Source organism: Amphiura filiformis, chromosome 5, assembly GCF_039555335.1.
Source record: "Amphiura filiformis chromosome 5, Afil_fr2py, whole genome shotgun sequence".
Lineage (NCBI taxonomy): Eukaryota > Metazoa > Echinodermata > Ophiuroidea > Amphilepidida > Amphiuridae > Amphiura > Amphiura filiformis.
The window spans coordinates 54,794,540-54,811,576 of NC_092632.1; the positions used below are offsets into that span (position 1 = coordinate 54,794,540).

A 17,037-nucleotide genomic window follows, 5' to 3' on the forward strand; every position below is an offset into this window, starting at 1 on the left:
TTATGAAGTTTAAAATGAAATATATATATTATCACTAAACGCATTATATAATGCAATCACTTTGTAAACATGTTTGAATGCTGAACATGTTGGAGTATAGGATAGTTTTAGAAAGAATGACAAAAAACACGCTAAAATTTTTCCACCTAGTAGAATTTGGAAGACATTTGCATACCCTACTCGAATTAACAAACTTTCCTCTTTGAAAAATGTATACGGGTCTGTAGGAAGCGGCCATATAATTATTTCCAATTTGCATGCAATGCAAGAATAAGTATTAATATACGAAACTAACTATAAATTGCACACAGGTGACAAATGGAGCAGAAACTGTGTCAAATTATGTAAATCATTAATTATATCTTGTCTCATATGAGAACTGTTATATCAGGCTCAAATATCTAGTGGCCCGTCGGGTCAGCATTGTTGGAAGTTATACTGGCCCAATGCAAAATCCACTGGCGCAGGGCCACCGGACCACCGCTTAAATCTGTCCCTACGGGTGAAACTGATAATTGATAATTTAGTTATTATCAAATTTACATTCTTAAGTTATTATGTAAGTCTACATGCGACTGCCATGTTGCATTCGTGACGTGTAAATACTATTATTCAACAAAGAATTAGGCCTGGTTTATAAGCGCTTCGACCATGTTGACCGTGTCCAAACAGGGATTTTCCTTTTAATAAAGGAGCACCGCGCAGTACAACGCAATGCCGCATGTAAAATAGGCCTATATTCAAAATAGCTGTCAATCATCAGAATAGTTTTTCATGAATAATATTATAATAATATAATATAGGTGTGGTGTTTGCTAGAAATCAGTAATTTGAAAAGACAAAAAGACAATCAGGGGGTTACCAGCCTTTAATTTATGCAAAATTGACCATTAATGGCCAAGTTGACCTTCCCATTTTCGGCTTGCGGCTAATCACGACGTATTATACAATTGTATGACTTACCGAAATATGTTAATCCCTTTAATCAACATTGATTTGACAATGATTGACAGACGAAACATAGATTAATTATATCTGTCAATCATTTGCCTATCGTAATATTGGTTTTACTTTTTTTTTTATAGGCCTCATGAAAGAAAGAAAGAACATTATAAATATTTGAACTTGACAATCTTTTAAAAATTGTGATTTGACCATAAATGATAATTATGTACATTTTGAAAAGAAAAAAAAAGCAATCTTCCAAATCTGGATGTGTGAAATACTTCAAGTATAATTATATTCAATAGTGGGTATAAAGGGGAAAAAATTGCACGAAAGAAGAAAAAACCGCAGAAAGAAAAAGAAAGAAGAAAAAGGTTGTGTACGTTGTTATGGTGAGACGTTCATGTTTTGTGATATGACATTTACAATGAGCTCTAAATCTTTATCATATGGCATTATTATAAAGTTCCAAATTTATTTTCGACATTCTGCGCTTAAAAATCTTTCAAATTCCATTAATGATATAGGAGCTTTTTTCTTCTTTGGAAAGGTCTAATGACCTCGGCAGAAATTACCATTATCAGCTGCTACTGACTCTGCGGCTAATCACGGCGTATGCTATATAATATTATGCAATGACTCGCCAAAATATGAATACTCTTTATATTTACGTGTATTTTGCGAAGAAAAAAATCTTCCAAATCTGGGTGTGTAAAATACTCAGATTTGGAAGACAATAACTGTGCATTAGCGCATGTGCCGTGATGAGAAAAACGAAACGAAAACAAACGTTGTTATAATGCACGAGACATTTGTATTTAAATCCAACTCTAAACTTTTGCATTATTACCCAATTTTTTTGGCATTATGTGCTCAAAATCAAGTCCATAAATGATATAATGGTGCTTAATGCTTAATGTGCCTGTTTAGTGTTTGTTTGTGTATGTGTTTGGCAGTGGCGTAACCAGCACATTTCAGAGGGTAGTGGGAAAAGGGGAAGGGGGGGGAACAACTTTTAAGGGGGCAAACTTTGACGAAAATGCCCGGGCAAAAATGGGCAAGAAGTACAATAAAAGGCCTAAAATCTTAAATATCAGGGCGGCAAAGGGACAAGACTTCTCACGGGGGTGGGGGGAGGGGCCTGCCCGCCCTTGGCTACGCTACTGGTGCCTATAGTAGGCCTAGATGTAAAAAAACAGGAGTTTGTTTTGTTAGGTAAACATAGGACCTGTATAATAGTTGATGAGGCGTTTGTGCCAGCATAGTGAGCTCAAAAAGTACTTTTCCGCATTATGCGCTCAACATCTATCATATGCGCACAACAATCAGCATGAGGCAGGGTTGAAAAACATTACCTGATCGTAGGCCTACATTATGACTTCATCTCTTGACCCCAGGCTCTTGACAGCTTTATAAGAAAGAAAGAAAGAAATAAAAGAAAGAAAGAAAGAAATAAACTTAAGAAAGAAGGACACTTGGTGAAAGAATCAGAGGCTTTGAACTTTTCACCAAATGACCCTATGTTTAAAAATGTGGTGCAAGATAGGGCCTATAGTGTTTAGCACTGCAGTTTTCGAAATCTTAAATATCAGGGCGGCAAAGGGACAAGACTTCTCACGGGGGTAGGGGAGGGGCCTGATGCCCGCTACTGGTGCCTAATAGTAGGCCTAGATGTAATAAAACAGGAGTGTGCTTTGTTAGGTAAATATAGGATAATAGTTGATGAGGCGTTTGTGATGCCAGTTACATAGTGAGCTCAAAAGGTACAATCAGCATGAGGCAGGGTGTCATGATGTTTTCACCCTGGAACATGTATTAAACATTATAAAACCCTAAGAAACTATACGTAACTTTTGTGTATACATGTTGAGGGGCCAAGTGGACTTACGTTCTTCTTGCGCTCAGGTCTTCACTTGGTGAAAGAAATCAAAGAATCAGAGGCCGGCTTTGAGCTTTTCACCAAATGACCCTATGTTAAAATAATGTGGTGCAAGATATATAGTGTTTAGCAGTGCAGTTTTCGATATCCCATCGTATTGGAAGAGAGAATCAGGTATCATGCCAGCCTGATCGTGCAAACGATGAACTGGGCCACTAGCTTCCAAATCTGAGTGTTTGATATACCTAGATAGGGAAGACCTATTATGTGCGCGCGTGAACAGGACAAACGATTATTCTGGAGTTTAAAATAAAATCAAAACCGGCCCTATATATCACTAAACACGTTATTGTCGATCAATTCGTAAACATAATTAAATGCTAAACAAGAAAGATTTCCTTGTCTATTCCGGTGATTTCAAACATTAAGTTGACCGATTCCAATTGAAGCTTTGACATTGTTTAGACATTATAAATAATGTCAAAAATCCGCATGAGGCAGTGTTGAAAAACATTAAAACGATCGTAGGCCTACATTTAATGACTTCATCTCTTGACCCCGGGCTCATGACAGTTGCACACCATTATCAAATTGAAGGAGAAAAAGAAAGATAGAAAGAAAGAGAAATAGAAAGAAAGAAAAAAAAATTAAGAAAGAAAAACAGAAATTTAAGAAAGAAAGAAAAGAAATTTAAAAAAATAATCAAAGACAGAAATTAAAGAAAAGAAAGAAACGAGCACCTTAATATGGAAAGAAACTTAAGAAAGAAGGACACTCGAGGAAAGAATTGGAGGATTTGAGCTTTTCACCAAATGACCCTGCATATACGTACTAGGTTATATAGACCTAGTAATAATATCGAGCTGTAACCAATGACCGAGGAACTCATCACAGTGTGAGGAGGAGATGGTCCAGAACGCCGATGTAACCGGTCAATCTTAATTATGTCATGGCCCTGAAAAAACCCAAAATAGTATGTTTTAGACCATGGTCTAAATATGCACAACTTTGCATTTGTTCCAATACGTATGCTCCTTAAGAAAGGACTCACAAGAAAGGATATACACTTTCAAAACTTTAAAAGAAGGACTCAAATCCTCTGAACATGCTGAAAGAGTCAGAGGATATGAGCTTTTCACCAAATGACCCTATACTATACTACTCCTCAAAAGATTTAAAAGATCAGATGAAAAATTATCAGCATTTTTTAAAACAAAGGATATAATGATAATATTATTGATAATTGTGCTTGATCTTTCAAAAGGCAAAGTAGCATGAGGGCCTAAAAGTAGGCCCTATAAGACTCGTGATCATGACATGACACTAGGCTAAGCAAACTTGACTTTCAGTACGTGCGTTTTTCACACAATCCGAAATTATATGGTTATAATGATGCATCATATCACACTAGCCTATTCACAAATCGGATAATCCACTAAGTATTTTGAAATGAAATGCTCAAATAATATTATAAATACAGATATCGATAATACTCAAAAAAGTGACAAGGTATTAAAGTGAAATAACCCTTCTGGCTATTTTAGTCTGAATATGACATTATCTCTATATTTCACTATCCAACATTTAGGCCTACCGGCTATTTCATCAAAAGACTCTACTATAAACTTGTAAACCTCGGCATGCATAGATGTAGTAGGCATAGGGAGTGGGGTATTTGTGTGTAGGCCCACTATAATACTGGTCCCGGGATAGGGCCTATAGGCTATATATATATGATATATCAAAATGAATCGATGCACGCAAACGGTACTGTTTCTTGTTTTATTTAAAAAAAATGTGTTCTTAACAATTTGCCATTCGTATAGTCTTTGAACGTCATCAGAGCTTTCAACATGGTTGAAATAATTATACTAATTTATTTATTTATTTATAAAAACGACTGCAAAAAGAGACTAGGTCATGCGCAGATGCTCAAAACATAGATTTCCCGAGTTTGAGCATGATGCGCAAAACATAGATTTCCCGAGTTTGAGCATGATGCGCAAACTCAGGAAATCCCAAAAGGACGCAGCTTTTAAGAGCTGCGCATATCAAGGAATTGCTGGGTTTGAGCAGCTTTGGGATGTGCAAACTCATGATATCACCATTTCCCGCATGCGCATTTTTCTGCGTAAACTCATGAAATACGGTATATTACATACATGAATATTTGGTTGGTTTGCAATGAAGTTTTCAATGAAAAGGAAAAGTTAAACATCAGAAGTTTGCTCTTTTCAAATATGTATTTGGATTTCCTTTCGACAATATTTTAAAGAGATTTTGTTCAAAATGGTTCAAAACGGTCAAAGACATTTTGGCCAAACAACTGTATAACATTCCAAAACAATTTGCCATTCAACTAAACAAAAAGTCCTGCAACAAGTAAACAAAGCAAAACTAGTAGGAAAAAAAAAAGAAAAAAAACATGCAGGTTTTTTTTCCTTGAAGTAATGGCTGAAGCATTTTGCCAAATTAATTCATGCAGTATCTGCAAACTTATACTCACGTATGACAGAATATACTCCCCCCCCACCAATGAAAGGCCTCAATAGCCTATATTAGATGTCAAAAAAATGCTGATCACTCACACCTGTAAGATTAGTATCTTTGAAAAGAGCAGAATTGTATTTAATCTATGATTGCAGACATATACCAGGGATATATCCCTGCATATACACAAATGACAAGTGCAATCTGCTTAGTGCAGGGCGATATTCACCATCGAAGTGATGTAATAATCGGATTAACTACCATAGCAATAGATGAATACAATTTTTGAATAGATACATAGGTACCGGCTGAACGTTGTAGTGCAGGGCGATCTATTCAAAAATTGTATTTTTACTGTTACATCTTCACTTCTACATAGCAAATACATGCAACATATATATAAGTATTCGCTGTAGAATTGACGTAATAAATCGGATTAACTACAATAGCAATAGATGAATACAATTTTGACTATATCGCCCTGCACTACAAACAGGTTGCACTCATCACCTGTGTATGTCTGCAATCATAGATTGCATACCGCTCTTTTCAAAGATTCTAATCTTACAGGTGCGAGTGATCAACATGATATGGTTCGATGCATTAGGTATGACATGAATGGGCGATATAGTCAAAAATTGTATTCATCTATTGCTATGATAGGTAATTAGACTGCTAGCTTTGCATTCCGTTTTTGACAAATAATTCTCTCCATTCCATGCATAAAGCACAACACATCGAAGCTATTGGATCAGAACAGGATTGGTGACCTTTCCACGGTCAGAGGGATGATAAATTAAAGTAGACTAGTAGTTAATCCGATTATTACTTCACTTCTACAGCGAATAGGCCTATAAAAGTTTTCACGAATTTCCATTTAATTTTATTTGAAGGAGATTGGTATAGAAATAGTGGCATACCCAAGGGGAGGGTTCAGCTTCATCCTGTGAGAAGTCTTGGGAGGGGGAGATTGGTTGAGGAGAATGAGAAGGGGCTTGGAGGAAGATAGAAAGAGGGAGAAACAACCAAATGAAGAGAAATAAATAAATAGAAAGATATTAGGAAAAAGTATGGGAATGAGAGGGAGAGTAGACAAAAGGAAAAGGGAAGAAAGAGACAGAGTTGGGGGAGACTAGGGGATAGAGAGAGAAGGAAAGTGACAGAGTGATAAAGTCCCCGACAAAGTGTAGACCTATGAAAGATTAAGGTGGTACTACACTCCCTGATAAATTTTGTGACTAATTTTGCATTTTTCTCAAACATTACTACACACTGGTAACAAAAGTTATGTACAATATATAGGAGCAACGAATCACTGAAATTTAAGTGATTCAAGACAAGTGGTTCATTAATATTATGTTAAGAAATGAGGTACATTTTAGCAGTACCTCTTTTCTTATCATAAATAACGTACCGCTTGTCTTGAGTCACTGATATTCCAGTATAGTAACTGGATTCCCTGCCCCTATAATATATGATAACTTTTGTTAGTTGTTATACCAGTGTGTTATTATTTTTTGAGAAAAATGCAAAAAAATAGTCACAAATTTACCAAGGGGTGTATAGTAGCACCTTAACTACACATAGTCACAAATTTACTTAAGTACACATATAAAAAAAGGAAAAGAAAGGAATGATAATTATCATAGAAATAATCACATAACACCACTATAGGCAGCCATTCGATGATGTCAAAGCCTTTTATATATGCGTTATTAAAACGCCCATCAGTCAGATGTATTTCACACCTGCCAAACACAAGCCACCCAACTGGACGTTGAATCCTGAGACGAAAATAGGCCCTACCTAAGTTCGTCTCAGGTTGAATCCACACATGGATTGAATGTACACTTATGAATATTGATTGGCAACATTTTCCAATATGTCAGCGCTCTAATAGGAAACAATAAATGAATAGATGCTGCAGTCCGTTGTGTAGGGCATGAACATTTGGGAGTGCCTATTTGTTAGATTATTTTTACAATCTAATGACCAAAATCAAGCAGAGCTTGAAAAGGCTCACCAGAAAATAATACTTAATATAGGAGGTGATGCTCGCTTCTATACATGGTGCAATTTGCTGAGTCGTTATCAGATCTAATTCATTAGTTCAATAGATTTAATTAGTGCTATAGGCCTAAATTAGCTGATTAAATAATTTTGTGTAGTAGGCCCTAAAACTGCTTTCAGTCATAAATAATCATTCAAAATCAGAAAGAATACTGCGATATCTTTGTCACTTTTAGACTAATTAGGCCTACTTGTAACTCTGAAAATTGACTGTTATATTCTCAATTTCAAAATAAAATCGTATCACACTGAAAAGCATAGGCCTACCAGAAAATATTTAGAAACCGACATTAGAAATTGATAAAAATGTTTTGCGAAACGGGCCTGCTGCCTCCCCCTGCTGGATTTTGTCCCTACTTTTGCGCCCTCTTTCACATTTTCTTGATTGATAATTGAACAACGCATGCGCAATGTAGCAATTGTTTTTCCTCTTCCGTGACTACATGTATCTTGCGAGACCTGAAGTCAAGATGATGATTTTCACTGAATTCTCTGCACAATCACGGTCAAGAATGATAGATTTATCAGGATCTGTTGTGTCTACCACCTTTCATAACTGTGTTTGAGATGGTATTCTTCTGAGGTTTACTTGTTTTACTCTGTGAAACGTCCTGTACCCGAAGAGGGTCCAGCTGTGTTGAAGTGATTATCAATACACTGTACTACATGCATGATCATGATGATATGAAGTCAAAATATCAATTTATCTTTTACACCAAAACATTCGAACAACATGAAAAACTAATGTGAGGAGACACTATTCCTCATTTTTCTCCTGTCTAGGAAGTTACTGCTTGACCATTTTGACGAACACAGTTTTGTTGTGCTAGTCTGAAAATGGCAACTTGTGACTTTGATACAGAGGAATATTCATCCAAGTGGAAAGGGCTTTTTGTGCAAGGCCTTAGAAAGGTAGGTTCTTCAAATCATGTTCCATATTATGGTATATTATAATATTTGCTGATAGGGACGACTTTTATGCATGGTGATATTAATGGTGGGATAGAAAAAGAGCTCAACAGCTATCACTGTCAGATTTGTCACCGGCGAGCAGTTATAGTAACTACAAATTTCGAATGTTTGGGGACTTGTTCTCAAGTTGTAGCAGGCATAGGGTGCCTTCAGGCTTCAGTGTTAATTGTTTTCATTATAAATATTAAATTTGACAATAATTAATAACCTATTTGACCTCTCCATATATTCATACATTAAACCTGTGTTTTCATATCATATTTTATGGTGAAAAATGATTACAAATGTGTAATTTGCAAACATTTTTGGAGCAACGATTTCTTCGTACTGACGGCTAAGTGTGTACATGTATGTGAATGCACATACAAACACTCACCTGTTGGAACTCCCGGTCGGAGCCGGGAGTTTCAATTATTCATGTATTGGAACTGACCCGCAAGATACATTACATTTTTAATATGACGGATACATGATGTAGCTAGGTGGGGGGATCACCCTTTAGAGAGCTGCTCATGCTCGTTAATCAATTACCCTCAAAACGGACCCCAGTTGGTATTTAATATATACAATGGTACATGTAGCATTATATTTTGCTCACGATTTTGCTACCCTAACTGGCGTCAAAATTGAATTAACTTTTTAAGTTGTAGATAAACATTCAGGACTTGCCACAGTATTTCATTATGAGCATGATGAGGGTGAACTTAGTAAGAAACACTTCCTACACATGTTTTGCATATTTTAAGGCCAAGTAAAAAAATAACACATATTATCGTCCGGACTTTTTCAAAAATCGGTGAGGGAGGTCCTTATTATTTGTTATGATATTTTTTTACCATTCATTTCTGTGTAAAATTGCAATTGCAAATTGTTTGTCAACAGTAACCAAACCTGTAAAAGCATGTGATTCACTTGAAAAATACACGCAACGCAATTGGTACCCAATATAAAAAACATGACCATAATGTCTTCAAACAGATGTGGATACAGTACCGGTACCTATGGCAGGAAAAAGTGGGCAATACGGGAAGCTCATTGCCGGGACATTTTTGGTTTTTGACCAAAAAATATAGAAATACATGAGGGAAATATGGCATACTGGAGGGAAATTTGGTAAAACTGGAGGGAAATTCTGGATTGCTTGCAGGGAAGCCTTTGCTTTTAACCAACTCTGATGTGATGCGGGGGTACCCGTTTATTTATAGGATAACATCCAGATCCAGAAAACTAAGAGACCTTTATGGATTTGGACAGGATCATAAAATTTGTGAATTCCAAAACAAGGTACCGGTACTAATACAGCCTTGCTAAACATATCTCGGGGTCTTAACATCCAACACATTTCCGATATATATCGCAGACCTGCCAACTGTCCCTCATTTTGAGGGACTGTCCCTCAAAGTGTTTTCCAAAGTGAAAAAGAGGGACAGTCCTGCTTTCTGAAAATTTTCAGTGATGGCAAATTTAAATGTAAGAACAGCAGAAAATGATGCAAATTCCTCTTTGAAATTTTGCTGTACATGTACATGTACGTATAGCATTCTCTTTAGTCTACTCTACTCTATTGTGATAAATTTAGACCTGTAAAACCTTCCCTGTATTATGAAAGTATCGCACACCTCAAATCTTTGAAATTGTGTTCTTGGTCTGTGTACGTATGTACAAGGTTTTGGCCTCAAATGTCCCTCTTTCTGACTTTGGTAGGTTGACAGGTCTGATATCGCCAAGCTCACTGAACATCTTTAATATAATATAGATCAAGATGAAAAGCTGATCAAATAACAAACATGAATCTACCTGGGTTGGTAAAAATCTCACATCAGTCCATCTTGTACGCAGATGATGCTACCATTATGTCCTTCATCAAATCCAGAGAAGACTTCCTGCTGCAGCATCTCTCAACCGGGATTTGGCCAAGGTAGAGACATGGGCTAAGACATGGAATGTCCTGTTTGGTGCTGTCAAATGTAAAACCACTACCATCTCCAACCGGAGAGATGCTGTAATGGCAAACATCCAGCACTTCACTTTTTCGGTGTAACTCTTGAAGAAGCTGACAGTGTGGACCTTCTACATGTAGGTCGTACATTGAATGTCCTGGAACCAAGTAGTCACCAAGGGGCACGGCAACTTTTTTAGGGCAAGTTGATAATTGCCTTGGATTTTCACTAAAAAGGCAAGGCAGCATGGCATACTCAACATACTCAAAAATTAAAAATTGTCAAAATATGCTGGATAGAGTAAGCTAACAATTCTGCCCAACACATCCTAAAAACAAGACATTTGGCCTAGAGGGATAATAAGCACAAGTCATTCTCTTTGAATTGTCTGTGCCATTTGAGCCGTACATAAGTAAAGCTCATTGTATCAAAAAACATGATTGCTCGTTAATTGCCGTCGATGGCGGCTCGATCGACAACAAAAATAGGAGTTATATACGTGATCCACCAGTGGAGCTCTTGCGCCCCTCCACAGAACTTCCGGTAGTGGACGTTGTGCGCCCGAGCGCAGAAAATCTACTATCGGAGTTGCTGCGCCCGGGCGCAGTTCCTTATATGTAGCGGTGGAACATTGCTGTGCTCGGGCGCACTGAGAGAATCCACTTTTGGAGTTACTGCGTTCGGAAGCAAAATAACATATTTTCTTATTATAATAGCGGTGGATCATTACTGCGCTCAGGCGCAGCGAATCCACTATCGGAGTTGCAGCGCCCGGGCGCAGTTCCTTATATGTAGCGGTGGATCATTGCTGCGCTCGGGCGCAGAGAAGCCACTGTTGGAGTTACTGCGTTCGGAAGCTAAATAACATTTTTCTATTATAATAGTGGTGGATCATTACTGCGCTCAGGCGCAGCGAATCCATTATTTATGCGCAGAGAATCCACGGTCGGAGTTACTGCGCTCGGAAGCAAAATAACATATTTTCTTATTATAATAATATAGCGGTGGATCATTACTGCGCTCGGGCGCAGAGAATCCACTATCGGAGTTGCAGCGCCCGGGCGCAGTTCCTTATATACATGTATGATGTGTGTAGCGGTGGATCATTTCGCGGGCGCAGAGAATCCACTGTTGGAGTTACTGTGCTCTGATAAAAACCCAATAAATATTGTAATAATAATTTTAATAATACATTTACTTTCTGAGTTATTATGCCTATAGTAGGCCTATTATAATATAGGCTATGCGCAGCAATGATCACCGCTATTATAATAAGAAAATATGTTATTTTGCTCCCGAGAGCGCATTAACTCCGTCCATGGATTCTCTGCCCCCCCTGAGCGAGCAGGAATAAACAAACTCCGACCGTGGATTTCTGCGCCCAAGCGCAGCAATGATCCACCGTTATTATAATAAGAAAATGTATTATTTTGCTTCTGAGCGCAGTTACTCCGGCAGTGGATTTTCTGCGCCCGAGCGCAGCAATGATCCACCGCTACATATAAGGAGCTGCGCCCGGGCGCAGGAACTCCGACCGTGGATTCTCTGCGCCCGAGCGCAACAATGATCCACCGTTATTATAATAAGAAAATCTATTATTTTGCTTCCGAGCGCAGTTACTCCGACAGAGGATGTTCTGCGCCCCCGAGCGCAGAACATCCACTACCGGAAGTTCTGCGGAGGGGCGCAGGAGCTCCACTGGTGGATCACGAACATACATGAAAATAGGCCAGGGTTCGAATTCAGTCATTTTTTTGCATCGCAGTTTGTGCTACGCAAAACACATGTTTGCATAGCAGTATAGCACTTTTAGCTATGCATTTTGGAAAAGTGCATAGCAGTTGATAGAAATTGCATCGCATTTTGCGATGCGATACCGTCGAATTCGATCGCTGAAATAGGCGATCTTGTTTGTCAAAACAACTAGTAGACATCCCCACTAAGTTCAAGGAAAGACCAAATATGTCTATTATCATGTCATCATATAATTCATAATCAATCATTAAAATTCCAGACATGAGCCAGAATGGAATATAATCCTTTCATTTTACAATTGTATTGCAAATTTAGCTGGGAACATGTTTTCCAAAAACATCCTGTAGGCTGTGGACTGTGAATTAACAGGTATAGATCTGTTTGACCATTTTATGGCTAAAAAACAAAACTATTTGAGTTCCAAAACAAGTCAACAATGGTTGATAGCAAATGTTGCACCCTTTTTAAGGTGATGCGCTTTTTTGTTGGTCAAAGCAACCAAAAAAACACCAGATTTTCATTGTCTAAATCAATATATTATTGAAAACTAACACTTTGATGTTTTGCAAAAGTTCATTCTACAAATCATATACCGGGTACTGTGAAAACTTTATTGTTGTTTATGAGTTATGCACGATTTACAGATGTGTTGTTGTTTCAGCTCTCTTTGCAACATAACTCAAGAACTACAGGATCTACAAAAGTATATCTTTGATATTTGAATTCTCCTACACACTCGCCATGAAATGATCCATTTGCAAGATGCGACATGAACTACCAAATCACAACAGTTTAAATTAGTTGCTAACCTTAAGGGATAGGGTATGAACATTGGGACAGTATTTATTGTGGGACATTAGAGCACATCAGACATATCGAATTGCATTCTGAATACTGAAGAATGTCCTTCTGATATCAAATAATTTTGATTTTTGAAATTCGCAATGTAATACACATTTTATGGCAAATGATTAAAAATTGATATTTTTGATATTTAACAGTACACAGTGTATTTTACCCATACGAAAAATCATTCCGTACGGACCGTACCGTGCATGCACAGATCACAGACAGTGACGCAATCAACCAATCAGCAGTTGGAAAATCGTTAACCCAATGACGTCATCGCTGCATTTTCATTAATAAAATTCAGAATCGTTCAAAAACACGAGTTTTTAATTGCAAATATTTAATTTTTGTAATTATGAATGTCACTGTCTATCTCAAATTAACATCGTGTATTATCGTAGCGTTGAATGCGCTGAAGCTTGTGAGGCGGATCCGCTGCAAATTTGGTGGATCTTTTGTTTTTTGTGACATTAAAAATCCATCTTTCGCATGGCCGCTGTGTGTGTGTGTGTGGGAACGGGGTTCAGCTATGCACGCGCTGCATGCATAAACACTAGTACTGCTGACTGCGTGTACCAATCGTAGCAGGGTGTAAAATATACAACAAAGTCAATGTTTAATCTCAAATACGTTATTGGGTAAATATAAGCATTTGAATAATTTAACAATAATTTGAATCTGAAAATAAATGAACATGAAAGTTAATGAGTGATTTTACAACATATTTGACTGTTGGATAAATATGGGTGCTGCAGCTTTGGAGCTAAGGCAATATGGCGCATTACTTTGAAGTTGGTAATGGGTAAATTACACTGTGCAGTACTGAAGTAAACTTTATAAATCTGATGATTTATACTTAAAGTGTATGTAGGTGGGATGAAAAGGCGATGATCAATTGAAAATTTTGACCTTTCAGTATCGAAGATATGGATTTTTTCCCAAAACACCAAAAAAAAATTAGGTCTTTTGGGAAAAAAATCCATATCTTCAATATGAAAGGTCAAAATTTTCAATTGATCGTCGGCTTTTTCCTCCCAGCTACATACACTTTAAGAATATATCATTAGATTTATAAAATTTACTTCGAGGACTGTTATATATCAAAATGTGAAAAATATCAAATTTTAATAATTTGTCATAAAATTTGTATTATATCGTGAATTTAAAAAATGAAAATTATTTGATATAAGAAAGACATTCTTCAGTATTCAGAATGCAATTCGATATGTCTGATGTGCTCTCATGTCCCACAAAAAATACTGTCAAAACGCTCATTCCAGATCCCTTAAAAAACAACTTAAAAAATATGCATTGAATTTACCATAAGATATGAACATCACCATTCCTTACAATTTTTAAACCTACTAGCACCATATATACCCATTAGCATGACACATTCATTGAACTTTCTTTTTTTTCAATTTAAGGTGGTACTACACCCCCTGATAAATTTTGTGACTAATTTTGCATTTTTCTCAAAAATAACTACACACTGGTAACAAAAGTTATGTATATTAGGGGCAAGGAATCCAATTACTTCACTGAAATTTCAGTGATTCAAGACAAGTGGTTCATTATATATGTTAAGAAATGAGGTACATTCCATAAATAACGTACCGCTTGTCCTGAGTCACTGAAATTCCAGTGTAGTAACTGGATTCCTTGCCGCTATAATATACATAACTTTTGTTACCAGCGTCTTATTATTTTTTGAGAAAAATGCAAAAATAGTTACAAATTTATCAAGGGGTGTAGTACCACCTTAAATTTGCTATGATTAGTTTATGCCCAATCTGGCATGCTTTGATATTTGTCCTCATTGTGACCTTGGACCTCAAATGATTCCACTCACCAAGTTTTAGCCCAATCGGACAAAGTTTAGAATTTGACCTTTGTCCTTCGACCTCCACATTCCCCTCATATCAAGGATTCCACTCACCAAGTTTAAAATTTAACCTTTGACCTCTAATTATAGCCAAATGTAATTTATAATGCTCCTTGCATTTTTCTCAATCTCCCATATACATGAACTTTTCCAAGTTTTTAAGGCAATCTGACAAAGTTTAAAATTTGACCTCTGCATTCCGCCAATATCAAGGACTCCACTCACGAAGTTTAAGCCCAATAAGCCAAATCGCTGTTGTAACTTCCGGTTTTTTTAGGACACTTTGCCCTTTGACCTATCTGGAAAATTCGGGTTTTGTGCGTACAAAATATAATTTAAAACTTGTTACTAGAATAAAAACAAACTTAAAAAACATTATTATTAAATGAATTAATTATTTAAATATTTTTAATGATAACATTATGACAATAATAAATAAAATATTAATAATTACAGCAATTTTCCTGATAGGTCAAAGGACAAAGTGTCCTAAAACTGCAAAAACTGTCCCACAATGCATTGCAAACTTCTAATGCCGATTGGGCTTATTGGACAATTATTTGACCTTGACCTTTTGACCTCCGATTTCAACTAAATGTAGTTTACAATGTTCACTCCACATATTTTTCTCAATCTCCCGCATGAATTTGGCTACAATGTAAGTTTAAGACCAATCTGTCAAAGTTTAAAATTTGACCCGGGTGACCTTTTAAAATTAAAAAAGCGTGTCTATGTTGTATGTAGCTGAAACAACAAAATACTTAATTTTTCCCCTGAATATGGACCCAGTATAAAGAAGAAACAAACAAACAAACAGGAAATTTATTTTTATTTCCATTTTGTTTTTTTTTGTCGTAAAATCATTAAATTCTGAGACAATTTTGGGAGAAAAGTTACTTAATTCGATTTTCACATTGAACAATTGATATTTGATGTACTTCAATTGTGCAAATCATCCACAATAGGCCCTATGTCACTTGATCGATAATGCAAAGTATCCTTAAAAAAAAACAAGTTATTTTAGAATATGTCTTGAAATTTAGTGTTAGAATACCGTAAACGTTCGCCTAATGGCGCACCTGTGCTCCTTGCCTTGGGATAAATTTCATGTACAAAAAGAGAGCTCCCTCCTCTAAAAATCCCAACAAGAATTAAGGGTACGTGCCCTTATTTGCTGGTGAGATTTTTATGGGTGGGTACTTTTAGTTTGTGTCTAAAATTCCAGTTATGTCAAGGGAGCCCATAGCGCCATTACATGTAGGCGAACGTTTACGGTATCTACTGATATTTTCCGTTATTTTAGAGAATGTTTCGTTATTTTGCGTTATCGATCATGTGACATAGGGCCTCGTCAATGAGCAAAATTGAAAATTGCCCAAATGAGGGGGGGCGGAGGGCATGGTGGGTGAGTTTTTCGGGAGGGGGGATTATATGTTCGAAATTGGCCATATTTTTACTCCCATGAATTTCAAAGCACTGACAATTAGGGAAAGTGCCAATTTTGGGATTCAACTTTTCACTTAGTACACATTTCAATGGAGAATGAATAATTCACATGCGTTCTTCGGGAAAATTTTCCTTTGTGAAAAAAAATTTAAAATCTTTCTCGTTTTGATTTTTGGAATCGTAAATACCATATTACGTTTGGGCTTGGAGATAAAAAAAAAAGAAGATAAAATTCAAATCGAAGTGAGTTCCTCAATATGTGTGTGTAGCAGGTACACAGCAAATAACTCCCACCCTGCCTGCCAGGTGATTTTACGTGGAAATTCACTTGCGTATCTTAATCAAGAGGCCCTACATGTATGTCACTTGATCGATAACGCAAAGTAACCTTAAAAAACAAGTTATTTTAGAATATCTCCTGAAATTCAGTGTTACCTTACAGCCTGTTTCTACTGAGCAAACGGTTGCGGGTGAATTTGAGTGAATTCGGGGTGACGAGAGGGAATACGCGGTAACGGCCCCAGCAGAAACAGATCGGGTGGGGGTGAGTGCGCGGTGATGCGAGTGAATCCGTCAACCACCTTTTGAGGTAACGTTTGCAGTGGAAACAGATCGGGTGACGATTTGCGAGTGATACCGGAAGGCTCGTAAGCGAAAGGTCAAGAGTCATACCAGGTCGAATATTTCGCGCGGAGTTTATGTGGTTCATTCTCACAATCTGACACCAATAATATATATTTTAAATTGCTATAATTTCATCTTGCTATGATTGCTATAATTTCTACTTGACCGTGGTAGCTCCTAAA

The 17,037-nt window shown here is 36.9% G+C and overlaps 1 protein-coding gene across 1 annotated transcript in view; it reads left to right on the plus strand.

Annotated features, from left to right (window-relative positions):
- Window positions 1-7,816: 7,816 nt before the first annotated feature.
- The window catches only part of LOC140153382 (son of sevenless homolog 2-like), a 56,801-nt gene continuing 47,580 nt past the window's right edge, over window positions 7,817-17,037 (plus strand). Inside the window, 1 exon segment of the mRNA XM_072176122.1 lies at window positions 7,817-8,296. Coding sequence (XP_072032223.1) covers window positions 8,222-8,296 — 75 coding nt within the window. The 5' untranslated portion in view covers window positions 7,817-8,221.